At 48.7% G+C, this 21,815-nt stretch overlaps 1 protein-coding gene across 1 annotated transcript; it reads left to right on the forward strand.

The window, feature by feature from the left end:
* The first annotated feature begins 1,348 nt into the window (after positions 1 to 1,348).
* STIP1 (stress induced phosphoprotein 1) lies at positions 1,349 to 21,292 on the forward strand. The gene is made up of 14 exons (XM_087943181.1): positions 1,349 to 1,420; positions 6,592 to 6,801; positions 7,352 to 7,493; positions 8,589 to 8,730; positions 10,304 to 10,472; positions 11,019 to 11,145; positions 12,811 to 12,913; positions 15,035 to 15,155; positions 15,570 to 15,666; positions 16,240 to 16,364; positions 17,629 to 17,665; positions 17,898 to 18,001; positions 19,651 to 19,823; positions 20,716 to 21,292. Exons 1-14 carry the CDS (start codon positions 1,412 to 1,414, stop codon positions 20,786 to 20,788), a joined length of 1,632 nt encoding a protein of 543 aa, XP_087799307.1. The 5' UTR covers positions 1,349 to 1,411; the 3' UTR covers positions 20,789 to 21,292.
* The last annotated feature ends 523 nt before the right edge of the window (positions 21,293 to 21,815 follow it).

A 21,815-nucleotide genomic window follows, 5' to 3' on the forward strand; every position in this document is an offset into this window, starting at 1 on the left:
CCTTCTTGCAATCAGCTTTTCTGCACATTTGACACCACGGTATGAACTACCTAACTTGGCTTAAGACTTTAAGACATCTTTCCCATTGTACAATCTGCTCTTTTAAAATTACCACCCTCGAAGCAACTCAAAATAAAATAATGTGGAATCAGATAGTTCCCTTTTAAAAATCAAAAATGACATTTTAAAAAAAAACATTGTTCCCAAACAGGTCACCATCCAGAAAGGGTGGACTTCAGTTCCCATAATCCCAGAAGGAAGAATGGTTGGGAGCATGGGAATTGTAGTCCAACTCATCAGGAGAATCTTTGGAGAAAAGTCAGGAAAGCATTCGATTTTTGGAGTTTTGTCTTGCAGCTATTGGTGAAGTTGTTACATATTTTGAATGAATGAATGATGAATGAATTCTTTATCAGCCAAGTGTGATTGGACACACAAGGAATTTGTCTTGGTCCAAATGCTCTCAGTGTACATACAAAGAAAAGATAAACGAGTCAAGAATCATAGGGTACAACACTTAATACAGTCATAGGGTACAAATAAGCAATTAAGTCATACTAGGAAACAGTCAATATAAATTTTGTTTTATAATATTTTGTTCTGTAAATATTTTGTGATATTACATTTATACCAGATAGGAATGCGTGCAAATTTATATATGCAATTTGAAAAAAAAAACTGTAAGGAGAGAAAGTGTTTTATAAAGCTTCGGGGGGGAGGGAATTAAGAACACGGAGAAAAAAAAATGTCAGGACTTTTCAGTGCAATAAATCAAAACTTCCCAAACTAGAGGACGGGGGGGGGGTGGAAGCTTCCGGCTTTCCCAATAAAAGCAAAAGGTGGAAATGACGTCACTCTTTTAAAGCCATTTAAAGCGGCTAGACGGAGAAATCCGGAAAACCAATGAGAATCATCGAAGGAAGGACAGGGAGGGAAAAAAAATCTCAAGGCATCTAGCTATTGGTCAGGAGCTCTGATGACGTTAGGTTTCCGTCCCAATAGAAGCCCAGCGCGGACTTTCCCCCAAATCCCGCCCTCTCCACAAGCCTGTCAAACGGCGCGGGCCAATGGCTTTGAGGGATAGCCCGCGTCGGCGAACCAATCCGCGCGTCGCGGGGGGCAGGCGCCGCCGTGGTGGTGCTGGGACGGTGGCAAGAGGCGGAGAGGGTAAGGCCCGCCCTCTTTTTCATCTCCCACCAACGAGCCCTTCGGGAGGCGCGGAAGGGGCGGGCCGGCGCGCGAGGCGGGAGCCAATCGGGGCGCGGGGGCGGGGCGGGAGCATTCTAGCAGGTTCCAGAAGGCGGCGTGGGAGAAGGGAAAGGCGGGCGTAGGAAGGAGCCCGAGAGCCAGACGGGAAAAAGCCGAAGGAGAGACGAGGAGGCGGTGACGGAACTGAGATTTCCCCGGCGCCATGGAGAAGGTGTGTGTGAGCGGGGAGGGAGGGGGAGAAGGGTCAACGTGGAGGAAGGGGGGGGGCAAAGAATGCTGTGCCTTCTGCAAAGGATTCTGGGAAATGCACGTTGAAGTGGGGAGGGGGGGCTCCTCCCCAGGATCTAAGGTGCCGAAGGGGACGGGGGGGGCGGGTGCAGAGCATCATGGGAAGGGGAGGGGAGTCCCAGGCTGGGGGAGGGCAGCCTCGTGGGGAAGGACGGGGGGAGCTCGCAGTGCATCTTGGGAAGGGAGGAGGGAGGCCGACAGTTCCCCCCCACGTGCTGCCCTTGAATGGGGTGGGTTCCCTTCATCCCCAGCCTGCATGGCCCACCTGCCTCCTTCAAAGTAATGGCCTTACCCATCATCCCCAGCCTGCATGGCCCACCTGCCTCCTTCAAAGTAATGGCCTTACCCATCATCCCCAGCCTACATGGCCCACCTGCTTCCTTCAAAGTAATGGCCTTACCCATCATCCCCAGCCTACGTGGCCCACCTGCTTCCTTCAAAGTAATGGCCTTACCCATCGTCCCCAGCCTGCATGGCCCACCTGCCTCCTTCAAAGTAATGGCCTTACCCATCATCCCCAGCCTGCATGGCCCACCTGCTTCCTTCAAAGTAATGGCCTTACCCATCGTCCCCAGCCTGCATGGCCCACCTGCCTCCTTCAAAGTAATGGCCTTACCCATCTTCTGCAGTTCAGGTGACTTCCCAGCTTTCCACGCTAATGGTTGTTGAGAACTTAATAATTATTATTAATATTAACAAAGTGTTAATTGTGTTAACACTGATAATCCCTTTTGAACCTTCTTAGGCTTCATGGCTTTGTCTTGTCCGCTCTTAAGAGCTGGGCAACCACCATGTTGAGGTGAGATCCGACGGGAGCCAGCTTCGGTCCCGTGCTTTTTGTAGACTGGGCTACAGCTCCCATCATCCCCAGCCGGGCTATTCTCAGATTGAGGGGGGAGCCACAAGCTCCAGATAGCCAGCTGGAAAAGCTGGCCTAGAACAGGCTTTAGGTTTAAGGCTGTGTTTACAGGTGATCTGTTTTATCTGATGGGGATTTAGACCTGTGGATGTTGTGGGTTCTGATTGACAAAGTGTGTGTGTGTGTATTGGGGAGGGGGGGGGGTTGATTCTGCTTGGGGGATGTTTACTGCGCTGACTGCATCTCAAATTTTGGACAAGTTTGCTCAGGTTTCTGGGGATCCTGCTCTTCGTTCTGGAATTCCACCTTCCTTGCAAGCACTTTCCAATTTTTCTAAGTGAATTTTAGAGACACGGGTCCCACCCAAAGCAGTTTTTCTGTCACAGTTCCCATCTTGGTCCGTGGGCCTTAGCAGGCTGCCGTTCTGAAGTGCAAAGACAGTTTCTACGATCTGGTGCCGCCGTTTGGGCAGAAAGGTGCTTTGAATGTTAAATGCTTGCCTCTCCAGCAAAGCTGCTCAAGCAGAGGCTTGGTGCAACCTCTTGGCTCTTTGAAGCTGTTTACGAAAAAGAAGAGAGGGGCCAAGCCTAACTTTGCACGTTGCAGCATGTTCGGTATCAATGGAGGGAAGACCTTGCTATCAAACTCTTCCTGGATCAGGGATCAGGAGGTCCCCGTTTGGGACACAACGTGCAGCCTCTCACTTCTCTGGATTATTTTAGTAGGGCTGCTTCCAGAATGTGCAGAGACCTTTGCCTAAGTGACCATCTTGACGGAGGTGTTGGGTTTGCACATCTGGCTAAGTTGAGCTCAGCCTGGGTTTAACGGTGCCCAAAAGGAGGGGGGTCCTTGGCTCTCTCTCTGAGCTTGGTGGGTTTCTTGCAGACGTTTCATGACCCAACTAGGGAACATCATCAGTGCTAGAAAAAAGTGGGGAGGAGGTGGAAGAGGAGGACTGTGGGGTCCTTGGTGCTCTCTGAGCTTGGTGGTTTTCCTGCAGATGTTTCATGACCTAACTGGTTAACAACATCAGTGCTAGAAGGGAGTAGGGTTTCAAGAGCAGAGGGCAACTGTGGGGGTTCTTGCTGCTCTCTGAGCTTGGTGGCTTTTTTGCAGACATTTCATAACCCAACTAGATAACATCAGTGCCTGAAGGTAATGGGGAGTGTGGAGATGAGGAAGAGGACTGTGAGGTCCTTGGTGCTCTCTGAGCTTGGTGATTTTCCTGCAGACATTTCGTGACCCAACTACGTAACATCATCAGCACTAGAAGGGAGTGGGGTTTGCTCTCAGTTTATATTGTAGTGGCTTGCCCTGCCGGTATTGGGGCAGGGTGGTCTTAAAAGGTTCTTTGCTTGGGCTGTGCACGGTTGGCTTGTTCAGGGATCAACTGAGAACCCCTAAGGCTGTCACCCCCACCAACACTAGATCACTGGACCATAAAATTGAGAGCAAACCCCACTCTACTAGCGCTGATGATGTTACCTAGTTGGGTCATGAGACGTTTGCAAGAAAAGCAAGCACCCAAGGACCCCTAATTTCAACCCTGAGCTACCAATATTCTCCTTTCAATGGCATAAATCATGCCCTTATCATCGCGGCATCCTGGTTTTGGGTGCGCTAAGCCAGTCGTGGTTTATTCGATAAACTATTATTAAACTCTGACTCAGCACTGTGTGTGAATCAGGGTAATTGCAAACAGCAGGTTGCTCTCTTCCTGCAGAGTTCCCTCTATTGAAAAAAAAAAAAAAAGCTCTTGGCTAAACCTGTGGACCTGGGACCTTTGGCGTGCAAAAACGTGTCGTCTTTTGGGGTCAAGCTTAACTCAGAGCTGTGCTGTCCCCCCCCCCTCTGACCTTTTGCTACTAATTAAAACTTTCCTCCCGTCCTAATTGCACTCTTGCCCGGGTGTGAACATGAACGGAGGAAGCAGTTGGCCTTTTTAAAGTCAAGATGCCAGAAACCGGAACAAGCTGATTTCCGAGCAGGAAAATGGGGGGAAAAAAACAACAACAGAACAGACCTGTAATGTAAGGCAGCCTGGGCCGGTGTAGCTGTGATTGTGTCAGGGTTTACACCATAGCAACCTGGCCGGGGTCCAATTCCACAGCTGAGCCTCTGGGCCTTTTGTACTTCCTTGCTCCCGTCCCAAACGGGGCCGGGGTGATGGGTATCTTCCAACGCTTGTATTGTCTTGCCTCCTTCACCTTTTTTTATTTTTTAAATTTAAAAACTCGTTTCCCCACATAGCTAAAACACGGAGGTAAGAGGCACCCGGGAGTCTTGCAGGGAGAGCCTGGGTGACATTTTGTCACGGCTCGAAAAGGGTGGGTTATTCTGGGCCATCTGTAATTTCAGCTGCTGCTGTTCCCCAGCTGAACGGAGGAGCTGTGACTCAGAGGAAGCTCCCTCTGGGTCGCCGTTTCCTCTGGGGGAGAATGTGAGGATGCGGTAGGGATCTGGTCCTGTGACTTACGTCGCGGTTCCAGACACAAGGTGAGCTGCAAACGCTCGCTTTCGGGGTCCTTGGGTGTCCATGAACAGGTGATGGATGCTCAATAGTTGGGTGCAGGTTGGCCCTTCCATCTGATCCCTGGCTCCTTTTCTTGGAGGGAAGAAGGGAACGTGACTACTGCGCACAGATAACAAGATATCTGAATGTGATTTTTCTGCCCTCGTGGCAGTCCTCGGTTTACAACCACTGTCTGTTAAGCAAGGTAGTTAAGTGGATGTTGCCTCGTTTTACAACCCTCCTTGCCACTGTTGTTAAGGGAATCATTGCTGTTAAGTTGGACACATGGTTGTGAATCTGGCTTTCCCCTCCAATGTCGGAAGGTCTCGAAAGACGATTGCGTGATCCCCCGGCGCAACTGCAACCGTCGTAAATATGAGCCGGTTGCCAAGCAGGTGTGGATTTTGACCACGTGATGTTGCAACGGTCATAAGTATGGACATAAGGATAAGTCACCTATTCCAGTGCCATCGTAACTTCAGTCACTAAATGAACTAAATGAACCAAGATCCCGGACGTCTTACCAAAATGAAGGATTCGGTGCCTCTTGGCAGCACTGGTTCTTCCAGGGCTTTATTCAAAGCAAGAGATGAATTTCAGTGCCCAGCTAGCACAGCCAGCTATTAAAGGAGCGATAATTTAACAACATCTGGAGGGCTAGAGTTTTTTGGTTTTGGTTTTAATTCCACGAGCAAAGCCAAGGTTGCCTCCCTAGGCCATCTCATAATACACAATTCACTGGAACTCGATTTTAGGTGTGCTCTGGCTGTTAAAGGCTTAACAAGGGCTGTATTGTATAAGATACTAGCTCGATACCTGTGCTTGGCTACGAAACTATGTGGTTGGCCTTAGTTTTTGGGGAGGGAAATCAAGGGGGGAATTCTGCCTCTGCCTGCCAGTATCCATCGGTATTCGTCTGGCTAGCGTCCTGTCAGTGTGTGTGAAAGAGTTGAGGGCTGTTTGGAAACCAAAACCATATTTGCTGTGTGAGCAAGAAGACAGCAAGGAGCCTGGCTTAGCTCAACTGTTCTGTACTAAAGCTGCTTGGTGCTCTGAAACTGAACCTCCTCTCCTCTGCTTGTGTTTTGCATTTGGAAGAGATTTCTTTTCAGGTGGGGAGGGGGAGTAGAACTCCTTAGCATCAGAGCGTGTTAATAATAATAATATAGGAAATACTAATGCTCTGGTGGTCATTTGGAAAAATCCTTTCTTAGTGAGCACCTAGAAGCCAAGAGGAACATATGTGCTAAATTTCAAATTTGTAGGCTTTACGGTTCTGGAGATTTTGTGATGATGCGTGAGTGGTATTTCATGTGTGTGTGTGTGTGTGTGTATGTATGTATGTATGTATATATATATATTTGTTTTCTTAAGTTTTCGCGGGTACTTACATGTATGGCCTTCGGCTTTGTTGAGTATTTCCCACGTCATTATAGTTGTTCTTTTAAAGTTGTAGCAACGTTTCAGCAGAATCTCTGAAGAATCTCTGAAGATGGCAGATGAGATTCTGCTGAAACGCTTACAACTTTAAAAGAACAACTACAATGACGTGGGAAAATACCCGAACAAAGTGTAAATTGAGCACCGTTTCTCTTAGCAACTGAAGTTCCAGTCCCAAATATGGTTGCAGGGTTGAGGACTGCCTGTATATCCTTAGAACTTTAGGGAAAATTTTTTTCCCCCGGGTTTAACGTCTTCTCTCTGCTCTTCTCTCTCCCGCCAGGTGAACGAACTGAAGGAGAAAGGTAACAAGGCCCTCAGCTCCGGCAACACTGCCGAAGCCATCAAGCACTACTCCGAGGCCATCAAGGTGGACTCTGCCAACCATGTGCTCTACAGCAATCGCTCTGCTGCCTATGCCAAAAAGGGAGACTACCACAAGGCCCTGGAAGACGCTTGCAAGACCATCGAGCTGAAGCCCGAATGGGGCAAGGTGAGAAGAGGGTGGGCCAGGTGTGCTTTTGAGACCTCTTCCTTTTGGTGCTGTGGGAAAGGACGAGCGCAGGTCCTCCTGGACTTAACAGTTTTTTTTTTAGTGGCCATTCAAAGTCATAACAGCCCTGGGAAAAGTGATTTACGGCCGTTTTTCACAAAACCAGGTGACTAATTTCACAACCGCAGTGATTCCCTTTGACAACTGGGGCCAGAGCTATAATAGACAGGGCAAAACTCAACTGTCTCACTCAGCAACAAAAATGCTCCCTTGTGGTCGTAAGTCAAGGACTGGCTGTACTTGCAACCCAGGCCTGAAGTTCTGACCTCTCTGTCCCTTTGGTCACTTAAAACAGCAGTCTCATTTGCAATGCTTTTGCCGCAAGCCAGCCTTTTATTTCCGACGCTGCCCCCAAACACCCCCCACAGTTTAAAAATGCTGAACAAAACTGGGTGGTTTGCACGACAGCTGTGGATTTCATGACCGGGGGGGGGGGGTGTCTGGTTTCTCTTGGATTTGTCTCTGATCCGTCCGTCCGTGCTCTTTGCAGGGCTACTCCCGAAAAGCAGCGGCCTTGGAATTCCTGAACCGTTTTGAGGAAGCTAAGAAGACGTACGCGGAAGGACTGAAACACGAGCCGGCCAATGCCCAGCTGAAGGAAGGCCTGCAAAATATGGAGTCCAGGCTGGCAGGTGAGTGGGGGGTGTGGTTTCTCTCCCTGACTTGGCTGGTGTTACATTCCCATTGCCGCAATCTGGAATAGATACGGCCTGTCTCTTTGGAAAAGCAGGCCAAACCAGGGCTGTGCAACCTTTCCATGACGAAAGAGGGCGGGTACACATTATTGATTATCCCCAAAACTAGCTGGGGGTCCACGTAAAGGATTGAATAAAAAAAAACAGATATGTGGTAGATAGCTATGGGAGTGGTGCGGTGGCCTGGAGGCGGAGCTCTGGCCTCACTGTCAGGAGGCTGTGTGAGTTTGATCCTAGGTAGAGGCAGGCGTTTCTCTCTCTGGGCCCACTGAGAATTTATCTGCCGAACTAAACTCCGCATCGGCGACAGGAAGGGCGTCTGGCCAGTAAAACACTCAGCTCCATTCACTTGCCTAGACTCCACCCCCGCAAGGGATGATGTGATCGTTTGATGATGATGATGATGATGTGGTAGATAGTCACGAAAGATCCGGTACAACAAGCACTCGGCTTACGATCACGTTTGAGCCTAAAGTTTCAGTGAAGCACAAGTGTTGAGTTCTGCCCCATTTGATGACCTTTCTTGCCATCGTCGTTAAGAGGATCCCCGCCAGTTGTTAAGTTAGCAACACGGTTAAAATGAACCTGGCTTCTTCTTGACTTGTCGGAAAGTTCCCCAAATGGGATCCCACGACTCTGGGGACACTGCAGCCCGTCGTGAATGTGAGCCGGTTGCCGGGCGTCTGAATTTGGATCGCGGGATTACAGGGATCCTGCGTTGGAGTTGTCGATGCGAAAAACGGTCACACATCCACTTCGGTTGCTGTTGTAACTTCGAAGGGCTGCTAAAGGAGCCGTTGGAAGTCGAATACTACCTGCCACGCGGTTGTTGAAAGTGGCTCCCTTGTTCACTTTGCTTGTCAGAAGGTCACCAAAGGAGACCCCTGCGACCGTCATAAATAGGAGTCGGATGAGATGGGTGAGAAGTTAAGGCTGAAAATGGCAGCACACGCACACACACACACACACTCAAAGTAAGGGGCCCTGACTCCTTCCTCTCTCCTCCTCTTCCCCTTGGGGATCCTCTTCCAGAACGGAACCTCATGAACCCCTTCAACATGCCCAACCTCTACCAGAAGCTGGAGAGCGACCCTCGCACCCGGAACCTGCTCAGCGATCCCAGTTACAGAGAGCTGATTGAGCAGCTCCGCAACAAGCCGTCGGAGCTGGGAACGTGAGTGTCCTCAGCGGGGGCTTTGCTTGCGGGAGAGGGCAGGGAAGGGGGGGCTGATCCCTCCCCAGCCAGGGTTGCACCTTCCTCCGTCGGAGCCAGAGTCCCTTCGTGCGGGAATCCGTCTGCTGCTGCTGTTCGGGATCTTCCTTGAGAAGGAAGATTCTGGGACTTCCCTGGAGTTCCATCAAGGAGCTTCAGGGTAGTAACAGAATAACAGGGTTGGAAGGGGGGCCTCGGAGGTCTTCTAGTCCAACCCCCTGCTCAAGCAGGACACCTTGTCCTGTTTCAGACAAATGGCTGTCCAATCTCTTCTTGAAAACTGAGGGAGGGAGGAGGGAAGGAAAGGGAGGGAAGGAAAGAAGGGAAGGGAGGGAGGAAAGAAGGGAGGGAAGGAAAAGGGAAGGGAAGGGAAGGGAGGGAAGAAAGGAAGGAAGGGAAAGGGAAGGAAGGAAAGAAGGGAGGGAAGGAAGGAAGAAAGGAAGGAAGGAAGGAAGGAAGGAAGGAAGGAAAGAAGAAGGGAGGAAAGAAAGGGAAGGAAGCAAGGAAGGAAAGGGAAGGAAGGAAAGAAGGGAAGGGAGGGAGGAAAGGAAGGAAGGAAAGGGAAGGAAGGAAAGAAGGAAGGAAGGAAGGAAAGGGAAAGGAGGGAGGAAGGAAAGAAGAAAGGGAAGGAAGGAAAGAAGGGAAGGGAGGAAGAAGAAAGGGAAGGAAGGAAGAAAGGAGGGAAGGAAGGAAGGAAAGGGAAGGAAGGAAAGAAGGGAAGGAAGAAAGGAAAGGGAAGAGAGGGAGGAAAGAAAGGAGGGAAGGAAAGAAGAAAGGGAAGGAAGGAAGGAAAGAAGGGAAGGGAGGAAGGAAGGAAGAAAGGGAAGGAAGAAAGGAAAGCTAGTAGAATAAGGATAAGTTATTCTACTGGGGATAACTTATCCCTAGCAGGAAGGGACCTCGGAGGTCTTCTAGTCCAACCCCCTGCTCAAGCAGGAAACCCTATCCCGTTCCAGACAAATGGTTCTTCAATCTCTTGTTGAAAACCTCCAGTGGGAGGGAGGGAGGGAGGGAGGAATAAAGGAATAAGGGACTTGGAAGGGACCTTGGAGGACTTCTAGTCGAGCCTCCTGCAGGACACCCTGTATTCAGAGAAATGGCTGTCCAGTCTCTTCTTAAAAGCCTCCAATAATGAACCACCCACAATGCCTGGAGGCATTCTACTGATCAAGCGATAATTTAATTTGAATTAATTATTTTAATACTAATTCTAATTCATCTTCATGCTTTCACACGGCCACTCCGGCTGCTCAGAGGCATAGCTTTGAGGATTATAGTTCCCTAACTCACCTGGTTATAAAAGAGAGAGAGAGAGAGAGAGAGAGAGAAGGCAGCAAAATCAGATTGGGAAGATTGTGTGTGTGCGTGTGTGTCTAAATAAAAGTAGCCCTTGCAGGAATCCAGGCAGGTTTTGCCTGTTCTTCAAACCATGTTAAAGCCTGGCTTCCTGCACTGGGGCAGCCTCCCAAGGGCACGTCCTGAACGGCTCAGGCTGGGCTTCTCGAACCCTCCTTGTCTCCCTGCTGGGTAACAGAAAACTGAAGGACCCCCGGGTGATGACGACGCTCGGAGTGCTGCTTGGCGTGGACTTGGCCAGCGCCGACGATGAAGACGAAGCCATGTCTCCCCCGCCTCCTCCACCCCCCAAGAAAGAGCCCAAAGCAGAACCCATGGAGGAGGATCTGCCGGAAAACAAGAAGCAGGTACTGCTCTCCGGCGATTTGGTGGCAGAAGGAAAGGAAAGGAAAGGAAGAAAATTAGAAAGGAAGGGAAAGGAAAGGAAAGGAAGGAAAGGAAAGGAAAGGAAAGGAAAGGAAAGGAAAGAAAGGAGGGAAAGGAAAGGAAAGGAAGAAAATTAGAAGGAGGGAGGAGGGAAGCAAGGAGGAAAATGGAAGGATAGGAAAGAAATGAAAGAAAAGGGAGGGGGAGAAGGGAAGAAGGAAGAAAACTAGAGGGGAAGGAAAGGAAGAAAATTAGAAAGGGAGGGAGGAAGGAAGCAATGAGGAAAATGGAAGGACAGGAAAGAGAAATGAAAGAAAAGGGAGGGAGAGAAGGGAAGAAGGAAGAAAACTAGAGGGGAAGGGGAAGGAAAGAAGGAAGGCTTTCAGGTATCTCTATTCTGATTCTCAGGTAGTGGGTAGCCAGCAGGGAAAGCTGATAACTCCTTACTAGGACCAATGATTTGTGTTGAATTTTCTGCCAAACCAGTCTAAAATCTCCTTAATCAGGATGCATCTGCTGATTTTCAGGCCCTGAAGGAAAAGGAATTGGGCAACGAGGCCTATAAGAAGAAAGACTTCGAAAAAGCCTTGGAACATTACAACAAAGCAAAAGATTTGGATCCAACCAACATGACTTACATTACTAACCAAGCAGGTGAGGTGGGTGGAAGAACGGGGACAAGCTTGCAGGTTTAAAAAGAGAGCAGACCCCCCTCTCCCTTCTAGCACTGATGACGTTCCCTAGTTGGGTCATGAAATGTCTGCAAGAAAACAGCCAAGTTCAGAGAGCACTGAGGACTCCACAGTTCAGCCCTGAGCTACAAATATTCCGTTCTACGGGTTTAAAACAGCACAACAGGTTGACGCTAGAAAATTCTGCTAAGTCCCTTGAGGAATAACTGCACAATTAAGTAGCTGTTCTTGTTTCCATTACATGTTTTAAACTATTGAAAATCTAGGAAATAAAAAGAGGAGGTGAACCCAGGAATTTTATTAAAATAGAAACAATCTGGGTTTTCTTGTTTCCGGGTAGGTGATTTATTTGCAGAATACTCTGGACAAAACGCTCCCTGGGCACCAAGTTTTTAGGCATCAGGCAGGCCTGTGGGTGGTGGGCATGATGGAGTTCAGGTAGTCCTCGACTTACAACCACGATTGAGCCCAAGATTTCTGCTGCTAAGCAAGACGTTCAGTCAGTTTTGCCCCGTTTGTACGACTTGTCTTGCCACTTTTGCTAAGCAAATCGCCACAAGTTGTTAAATTGGTCACCTGGTTGTGAAGGGAATCTGGTCTCAATCTGGTCAGAAGGCCTCGAGGGGATCACGTGACCCCGGGACGCTGTGACCGTCATAAATGTGAATCAGTTGGCAAGCATCCAGATTTTGATCACTTGACCCTGGGGAAGCTGCAGCGGTCGTACGTGTGAAAAACGGTCGTAAAGTCAGTTTTTTTTCACTGCCATTGTAACTTCAGTCACTAAGCTAATGGCTGTAAGTCGAGGACTGCCCGTACCATCACTGACCAGGCCTTATCTCCCCCCCCGCACCCAGAAGAAGCATCCCAAAGATAAGCGTACGTGGAGGTGTTAGTTTTGTTATACGGGATTGCTATTGCGTGGCCATTCAGGGGTCGGATCCCAAAACCCATCAGCCTCACCCAGCTAGTGGATAGAAAGCAAGACTTTTGTTCTGACCAAGGCTTCCTGAGACCTTAATTAAGCACATGCTTAGTCCAAACAACTCTTGTTTTATTTCAACGCTGGGAATTATGTTCATTTCCAGCCTGTAATGAGTCCCAAACAGTTGCTCGAGATAAGCACCCACCTTTCTCTCCTTTGAATGGCTGCCAACAACTAAAGTGCCAAATGAACAGTAAAAAGCCAACTGAAGTACAAAGTCCACACAGAGCTTCGAGGTTTTAATCGGACCAGAGTGAACAACATTGCTTCCTGCAAAGATTCCTGTCCCTTTGCCTGTCCTTTATACCTTATGGGAGGGGCAATCACTTCCCAGCCTTACTACTTAGTCACCCCTTTCGTCTTAGCTGCTCTTGCCTTCTGGCAGCTCTGCGCACTTGCGCACTGGGAACAGGCTGCCTTTGTTCCTCTGCCTCGCCGCTGTCAGATTCTGGAAGCTCCAGAGTCAGCCCATAACTCCCTGATGGTCCTGGCCCCATCTCTGCCTCGGATGCAGGACCCAACGTCCGAGTCCTCCCCCGACTCCCGGACTGGTCCCTTTTCCTCCCCACTGTCCACCTCTGCTGTAGTTCTCCCGCCTGTTTTCACACCTGTCTGTTTTGTCATTCTCTCCTCGGCTTTCAGCGGTATATTTTGAAAAAGCGGATTACAACCAGTGCCGAGAACTGTGTGAACAAGCCATCGAGGTGGGGCGTGAGAACCGGGAAGATTATCGACAGATTTCCAAGTAGGTGGCCAGCATTCCCGGGATGGTTTTCTCAGAGCGATCCCCGTTTTAATTTGTTGTTATTTTTTAAGTTGCCTCTCGAACATTCCGGTTGCTTGTCAAGCTTTGCTGGAACCTCCCTTGGTTTGGATTGGCACCAGAATTGGCTTAGCTCCCATTTCGGGATGAAAAGATAGACGCGCTTAAATTTTACATCACAATCTGCCTCCATTTACGACCTGGAATTGAGCCTGGAATTACAATCCTAAATTGTGCCAGTCATTAAATGGATGACTCCCACCTGGCTTCATGGTCTTTTATTTTTGCTTTTTTGTTAAGCAAATCAGCTTGGTTCTGAACTGAACGTCATTAAGTGAATCCTTTGCAGTGGGATGTGTTTCCCCCCCCCTCCAAAATCTGGAAATAAATGCTGGTTTCCAATCTAAATCATAGTTGTGTGACCACTGGATGCTGCAAATGGTCTTCAATGCGAGACAATTGCAAGGCACCCGCCCACCCCAAAAAACCCCGATCACGTAACCACAGGGGATCCCAACTCCAAATCCAGGTTGTACATAAGTTTTGTGTGAGTTAGTTGCAACTTGACGCTGTGGCTAAGTGACCGGTCGTAAATCGAGGACTTCCTTAATGAGTTGCAGCCGGGTCTGGACAGGGCATTTCCTCTGCTCAGGCGGATAATAAACACAGCTAGTCCTTGATTTACAACAGTCCATTTAGTGACCGTTTGAGGTTACAACGGCACTGATAAAAGGGACTTAGGACCGTTTTTCACACTTGTGACCATTGCAGCTTCCCCCACGGTCACATGGGCAAAATTGAGACACTTGGCTAATGGACTCGTCTTTATGACCGTTGCAGAGCCCCTGGGTCACGTGATGCCCCTTAAGCCAAGTCAACGGGGAAGCCAGACTCACTTAACGACCGTCTCACTAACTTGACAACATACGGTGGGTCCTCATTTTACCCACCTCGGAAGGATGGAAAGCTGAGTCAGCCTTGAGCCATCAGGATTGAACTGGCAAGAAAGGTCGTAAAAAGGGTGGGAGGGGGAGGAAATTCACTTATTCACTTAGAAGTGAAGGCCTCACCTTAGCCACGGAAATTTGGGGCGCAATTGTGGCTGCAGTTCGCCAGGCTTTCAAACCATGGGAGATCTCTTCCTACTTCAGATCGGATGAAACGCCTCCGAATTAATTGAACTGTCCGTTGAAAGCTGGCAGCCTCCCCGAAGCGCTAGATTGCAGTCCTGCGGCAGCTACTTCTGCTGACTTCCGGCTGCCTGCAATTCGGCACTTTGAATCTCATCAGGCTCAAGGTCGGCTCAGCCTTCCGTCCTTCCGAGGTGGGTCAAATGAGGACCCAGATTATTGGGGGCAAGAGGCTGACTCTGTAAACCGCTTAGAGAGGGTTGTAAAAGCACCGTGAAGCGGTATATAAGTCTTAAGTGCTATTGCTGTTCCTCTTCCTTGTCCTTTCCTTCCTTTCTACCTACCTACGCTGACTCTGTAAACCACTTAGAGAGGGCTGTAAAGGCCTATAAAGCGGTTTATAAGTCTAAGTGCTATTGCTATTTTCCTTCCTTCCTTCCTTCCTCCCTCCCTCCCTCCCCCTTCCAGTGGTTAGAATTGTAGCATTGCTGGCTAACTCTGCTGACTGCCAGCAGTTCGATCCTGACTGGCTCCAGGTTGACTCAGCCTTCCATCCTTCCGAAGTCTGTAAAATGAGGACCCAGATTGTTGGGGGCAAGAGGCTGACTCTGTAAACCGCTTAGAGAGGGCTGTAAAAGCACTGTAAAGCAGGATATAAGTCTTAAGTGCTATTGTTATTCCTTTTCCCTCCCTCCCTTCCTTCTTACCTACCTACCTACACTGACTCTGTAAACCACTTAGAGAGGGCGATAAAGCCCTATAAAGCGACATGTACGTCTAAGGGCTATTGCAATCACCGCCCTGTGATTTAAGCTTCCAAGGACGGAATCGGTCACCCCCGTCCTGCTGCCTTCCAGGCCTGTCCCTCAACAGGTGGGACGAGCGTTTTCGCTGGCCTGAGGACTCTCTCCGCTCTCCGTTCCAGATAGGTGGGTGATGACTATGGTTGTTGTGATTGTCTTTGTGTGTCTAGAGCTTACGCCCGAATTGGGAACTCCTACTTCAAGGAAGAAAAGTACAAGGAAGCCACCCAGTTTTACAACAAGTCTCTGGCTGAACACCGGACTCCAGAGGTTCTGAAGAAATGTCAGCAGGCAAGCAGTTCCCACAGTCAAGTCTGTAACTCTGGCGGTTTCGATAAGGGTTTTACTCGTTATTTTTACTCCCCAGCAGCACCCGCCTCTTCCAGCTCCTCTTTTTAGCTATTTGCAGTATATCCCACCGTTATTATTTCTTAGAAAGGCAGCAAACGGGCCTAGTACTCCTCCCTTCTCTCTTTTCTCCACAATAACAACGACGCTGTGAGGTGAGTTGGGCTGAGAGAGAAAGGAACTGGGCCAGAATGGGCCAAAGTTGGAGCTAGAACTCACTGTTTCCTGGTGATTGGCCCAAAGTCACGCAATTGTCTTTCATGTCTAAGGTGGGACTAGAACTCGCCACCCCGTTGGCTCCTTCCTACCGGATTTTGTTCCTGGGTGGAAAAACATTTCAACTTCTTTTCTCCCCAGGCTGAGAAAATCTTAAAAGAACAAGCAAGGGAGGCATACATCAATCCCGAGCTGGCTTTGGAAGAAAAGAACAAAGGCAACGAATGTTTCCAGAGAGGTGACGAAGTTGCATTGGGTCTCTTTTTGGTCGTTTGCAAGTTGCCCCCGTGTTAAAACCTTCCTGGACTTAATCCACTTCTCCCCCACTGGAGTTAAAATTGCTCCTAACACATCACTAGACCAACCGCAGCAACTTCTAATCTGTGCGGGTGGCAACTCCCACGCCAGCTGGGGAATTCTGGGAGTTGAAGTCCAAACAGCTCCGAAATTTGGTACGCTGGAGAAGCCCTGCGTTAGGCCACGTGTTTTCTTGCCAGCCGCTTAAAACCGCGGCCTAATGCAGAAATGGGCAGAATTTGGCAAGATTGGACTTCCCTCCATGCTGTAGGAAGGTGCAGTTCCTACCAGCGGAATGATGGGATGAATTGCTGGAGAAAAATATATATATGTATTGCTGAATTATGCCCTGAATCCAGTTCATTTCTCCACCTTTAATCCACCTGCTTCCTTTAGGGAAGCCTGCAGGTGCAGCCAGAATTATTTTTCCCCAAAGACTCATTATTCAAAGATATACTGCCTTGGAATCTGGAGGCTCCGTCCACCCAGTGACGGAGTTTTTTTTCTCCTGCAGGCGATTATCCACAAGCCATGAAGCACTACACGGAAGCGATCAAACGTAACCCCAGCGATGCCAAACTGTACAGCAACAGAGCAGCCTGCTACACCAAACTCTTGGAGTTCCAGCTAGCGCTCAAGGTGAGCATCTTGGCCCCACGTGGTTCGGGAGAAGCCGCAATGACCTCTTTTTGGTGTCTTCTGTCAACTCTGCACGCAGAAAGCTAGCATGCCAAAAAGACCCAGGGAGATGTAGAATAGAGCTGGAAGGGACCTTGGAGGTCGTCTATAGCATCTCAGACAATGGACTGTCCAGTCTCTTAAAAGCCTCCAGTGATGGATCACCCACAACTTCTGGTAGCCAGCTGTTCCACTGGTTAATTGTCCTCCCTGATAGAAAGTTTCTCCATAATTCCAGGTCGCTTCTCTCCTGGATTAGTTTCCATCCATTCTTTCTTGTCCTGCCTTCTGGGTGCTTTGGAGAATAATTTGACCCCCCTCCTCTTCTTTGTGGCAGCCCCTCAAATCCTGGAATACTGCCATCCTGTCGCCCCCTAATTCTTCTTTTCTGTAGACTAGCCAGACCCAAATCCTGCAGCCGTTCTTCGTATGTTTTAGTCTCCAGGCCTTTGATCGTCTTAGTTGCGCTTCTCTGAACTTTTTCCAAAGTCTCAACGCCCTTTTTTTTTTTTTTGTAGTGTGACCAAAATTGGCTGACCGAATGTGGTCTTGTTAAAAGAGATTAAAAGACTTAACATGTTAAAAGACTTTTTTCTTTTCAAATCTGAAGCTGAGCGCTAGCCATGTTTCCCGTTTATAATCTGAACGCTGTTTTACCAGATCCGTCCGATTCCAGGTAGTTCTCAATGTGCAACCATTCGTTTAATGACCGCTCAAAAGTTACAACAATGCTCCAAAAAAAAAAGTGACTTTATGACTAGTTCTTCTGCTTACGACCGTCGCAGTGTCTCCACCGTCGTTTGGCAACTGGCATATACAGTATTTATGGCACCTGAATTTTGATCACATGACTCTCGGGGGGAATGACGCTGCAACGGTCGTGGTTAAAAACGGTCCTAAAGACCCTTTTTTCCAGTGCTGTTGTAACTTTGAACGTTCACTAAATGAACTGTTGTAAGTGGAGGGCTACGTGTAAATTCCCCGGGATGCGGAATCACAGGAGTTGGAGTCTGAAATCTGGGAGAAATCAGGTTGCCCATCTCGAATTTAAAATCCTGGAGGCACACACCTGAACTCCCCTCCCTACAAATGCAGAAAAACCATCCAAACGTGCTCTTCTCAAGAGCTGGCTAGCAAGGTCCTATTAGGATGGACAAGAGGAAGGGAAATATATATATATATTTTTCTGAGAAAGTGTCCTTAAAACGCCTTCTTCGTTCCGCAGGATTGCGAGGAGTGCATCCGTTTAGAACCCGCGTTCAGTAAGTAGATGAATTTGAAACTCTGGACTCTCCGGGTATCTGTAGGGGTGTTAGGTGTGGCAGGGGAATTCTGGGAGTTGGAGTCTCCATCTCCAGCCAAGGTTGAGAAGCATTGACTTCATTCTTTTGAGAAAGGCTCTTGAGTGAAGGTGGGGGAGGGGGAAGCGAAATCTGGAGCAAATGGCCGCCCCGCCTTTTCTGAAGCTGACGGCGTTCCTCTTTGCTTTCGCAGTCAAAGGCTACACGCGCAAAGCGGCGGCTTTGGAAGCCATGAAGGATTACACCAAAGCGATGGATGTCTATCAGAAAGCGCTGGAGCTGGACTCAAATTGCAAGGTGAGGACACACTTGTTCTGACCCGGCTCAACAAACTCGACAAATCCTCTTGACGTGAACTCTATAAATAGATTCCTTTATTAGGAGTGCCGGCAGCCCCAGCAAAAAAACTTTCTCTCTCACCACAGGCTAACAAGGCCATCCATCTGGGCGATGAATAGTTGTCTACCACATTTATTCATCTCTTCCCCCTGCCTTTTATCCCCAGAGCCAGGCTGGGGCTTTGCTAGCAGCGGTGCTCTTTTGTCCAGGGGACCGACCCATAGATTTCCACTGCTCTCCTCTCCTCTGCCTTCTGTGCATCTATGCATCAGGCACTGGACCCGGCTGTTCCTCCTCTTCCTCATCAGCCACCTCCAGACCTGGCTCTTCCGTCCCAAGGACCGGCCCATAGATTTCCACTGCTCTCCTCTCTCTCTCTCTGCGTCAGGCACTGGACCCGGCTGTTCCTCCTCTTCCTCATCAGCCACCTCCAGACCTGGGGTCTGTTGACTCTCCATCTGAGGGCTGACGGACGGCTCAGGCTCCGCCTCCATCTCTCTCTCTCTCCCTCTCTCTCTCTCTCTCTCACCACAGGTTAACAAGTCCGTTAACTTATTCATCTCCGCCCCCTGCCTTTTATCCCCAGAGCTAGGGTGGGGCTTTGCTAGCGGCGGCTCTTCCATCTCAAGGACCAGCTCATAGATTTCCACTGCTCTCCTCTCCTCTGCTTTCTGCGCAGCCGTGCGTCAGGCACTGGACCCAGCTGTTCCTCCTCTTCCTCATCAGCCACCTCCAGACCTGGCTCTTCTGTCCCAAGGACCGGCCCATAGATTTCCACTGCTCTCCTCTCCTCTCTCTTTCTGTGCGTCAGGCACTGGACCCGGCTGTTCCTCCTTTTCCTCAGCCACCTCCAGACCTGGGGTCTGTTGACTCTCCATCTGAGGGCTGACGGACAGCCCTGGCTCCGCCTCTGCATCTCTCTCTCTGACAGCTCTATTTCCTCTTCCCCCTCGGAGCTCTCAGGTTGCCCTGACGCTGACTCCCACGCCTCCTCCTCTGATTCGTCTGCTGGAGGAGCTGGAGGCCGAAAGGCCACAACAACACCCCTAGCAGGAAGAAGGGCAGAGGGTGCAGAGGGGTGGCCCGTTTATCCTCTGTAGTCCCAAAGGATAAGCATTTACAGATAGTCCTCGACTTACAGCAGTTCATTTGGTGACCGTTCAAAGTTACCACTGCACTGAAAAAAAGGTGACTTAGGACCGTTTTTCACACTTACAACTGTTTGCAGCATCCCCGTGGTCTAGATTCGGAGGCTTGGCCACTGATTCGTATTTATGACGGTTGCAGCATCCCCGGGGTCACGTGACTCTGGTTTTGCGACCTTCTGACAAGCAAAGTCGCTGGGGGAATCCGGATTTGCTTAACGGCCGTTACTAATTTTAACAACCGCCGTGATTCACCGAACCAACTGGTGGTAAGATAGGTCATAAAACGGGGCAAAATTCCACAAGGCTCTCCCTCAGCCCCAGAAATGTGGTGGTCGTAAGTCGAGGACGACCTGTATGTGCCCTGACATGCAGAAACGGGGAACGTTGCGCGTTGATATGAGCCTTTTACAACGATTGTCCTCATTTTTTTCCCCCTTTATCCCGGATGCAATTCTACAGGAAGCGGCCGAAGGTTACCAGCGCTGCCTGATGTCCCAGTACAATCGCAACGACAACCCCGAGGACGTGAAACGCCGGGCCATGGCCGATCCCGAGGTGCAGCAGATCATGAGCGATCCAGCCATGCGGCTGATCCTGGAACAGATGCAGAAGGATCCCCAGGCGCTAAGCGAGTGAGTCAGAGCTGGGGAAATCCGTAAGAGAAAAGTTCAGTTAGATGATCCTGAGCCTTGGTCTTCACCAAGTGGCTTTGCTAAGGGATGTAGATAGGATTTTTCCTCAGCCGCTGTTAGAATAGGAAGGGAGTAGAGTATAGAGAATAGAATAGAATAGAATAGAATAAGAAATAGAATAGAATAGAATAGAATAGAATAGAATAGAATAGAATAGAATAGAATAGAATAGAATAGGAAAATGGAATGGAGAATAGAATAGAATAAGAATAGAATAAGAATGAATAGAATAGAATAATGGAATGGAAAATAGAATAGAATAAGAATGAATAGAATAGAATAGAATAGAATAGAATAGAATAGAATAATGGAATGGAGAATAGAATAAGAATGAATAGAATAAGAATGAATAGAATAAGAATGAATAGAATAGAATAATGGAATGGAAAATAGAATAGAATAGAATAAGAATGAATAGAGTAGAGTAGAATGGAATAATGGAATGGAGAATAGAATAAGAATAGGAATAGGAATGAATAGAATAGAATAAGAATAAATAGAATAAGGAATAGAATAGAGTAGAATGGAATAATGGAATGGAGAATAGAATAGAATAAGAATAGGAATGAATAGAATAGAATAAGAATGAATAGAATAAGGAATAGAATAGAATAAGGAATAGAATAGAATAGAAGAGTTGGAAGGGACCTTGGAGGTCTTCTAGTCCAACCCCCTGCTTAGGCAGGAAACCCTAGAACATTTCAGACAAATAGTTATCTAATCTCTTCTTTAAAACTTCCAGTGTTGGAAGCGTTCACACCTTCTGGAGGCAGGCAGTTCCACTGATTAATTGTTCTAACTGTCTCTCCTCCCCCCCCCCCCTTCCCCGCAGACACTTGAAAAACCCCGTCATCGCTCAGAAGATCCAGAAGCTCATGGATGTTGGCTTGATCGCCATCCGGTGATGATTCTGACCATCCTTCATCACTTCCCCTCCCCGGTTGGAAAAGAAAAAAGAAAAAAGGGCAGCCTTGATGGACTTCCTCCATGAAATGGGTCCAAGTCTCGGGACCATCGCCTCGGCAAAAGGCAGAGAGACTCACCCATCGGAGACCCACGTGTCCGGCCTTTTGCCTCCCCCACATGCGTGCTCGTACCAACCATCCACCCTATTCGGCACCCGGGGGCGCGGGGAAACCGGCTTTCGTCCATCGTCTCGGCCTGTTGCTCTGTCTCAGTTATACCTCCCTGTTGTGAGCTGCCATTTTCTTTTCTTTTGGGGGGGTTTCCCCCCTCTTCCCCCCCTCTTCCACCACCCCCCCTTTGCAGTTTTCGATTCTCTCGGCCAGCAGCTGTGGCCCCGGCGAGCTTCGTCACTCGTTTTCCCAAGTTTTTCGTTCGGCTGTGAGGCTACGGTTTTATTTTGGTCTCCTGCACATCCAATAAAATAAAATTAAAAAACAGCAAAATGCAGGTCTTTGAGAGTCCCCTCTTTTCCTCCCTTCAATTCGGAATAAAACGCAGATAGCGGAGATAAAGTGGGTCTGTTACAGGTAGTCCTTGACTTACGACTGTAGTTGAGCCCCAACATTTTCTATCACTAAGTGAGACGTTTGAGTTTTTTACGGCTTTTTCCTGCCACAATCGTTCAGGGAGTCCCTTGCGGTTGTTAAGTGAATCACACCGGTTGTTAAGTGAATCAGGCTTCTCCATTGACTTTTTGCAGACGGTTGCAAAAGGGGATCATTGACCCCAGGGTGCTGCGACCGTCGTAAATATGAGCCAGTTGCTAAGCTGTCTGAATTTTAATCACATGGCCACGGGGAGACTGCAACAGTCATAAGTCTGAAAAATGTAAGGTCAGTTTTTTCCCCATGCCATTGAAACTTGGAACAGTTACTAAGCAAGTTGTAAGTCGAGGACTACCTGAGTAGCATCTTGAGAAAGGAAAAGTTTTGGGTGTAATCTAAATGATCCAAATCCTGCTTTGAT

This window comes from Notechis scutatus, chromosome 14 (assembly GCF_049901735.1).
Source record: "Notechis scutatus isolate UNSWTSFEM ecotype Mainland chromosome 14, rNotScu1.2, whole genome shotgun sequence".
NCBI lineage: Eukaryota > Metazoa > Chordata > Lepidosauria > Squamata > Elapidae > Notechis > Notechis scutatus.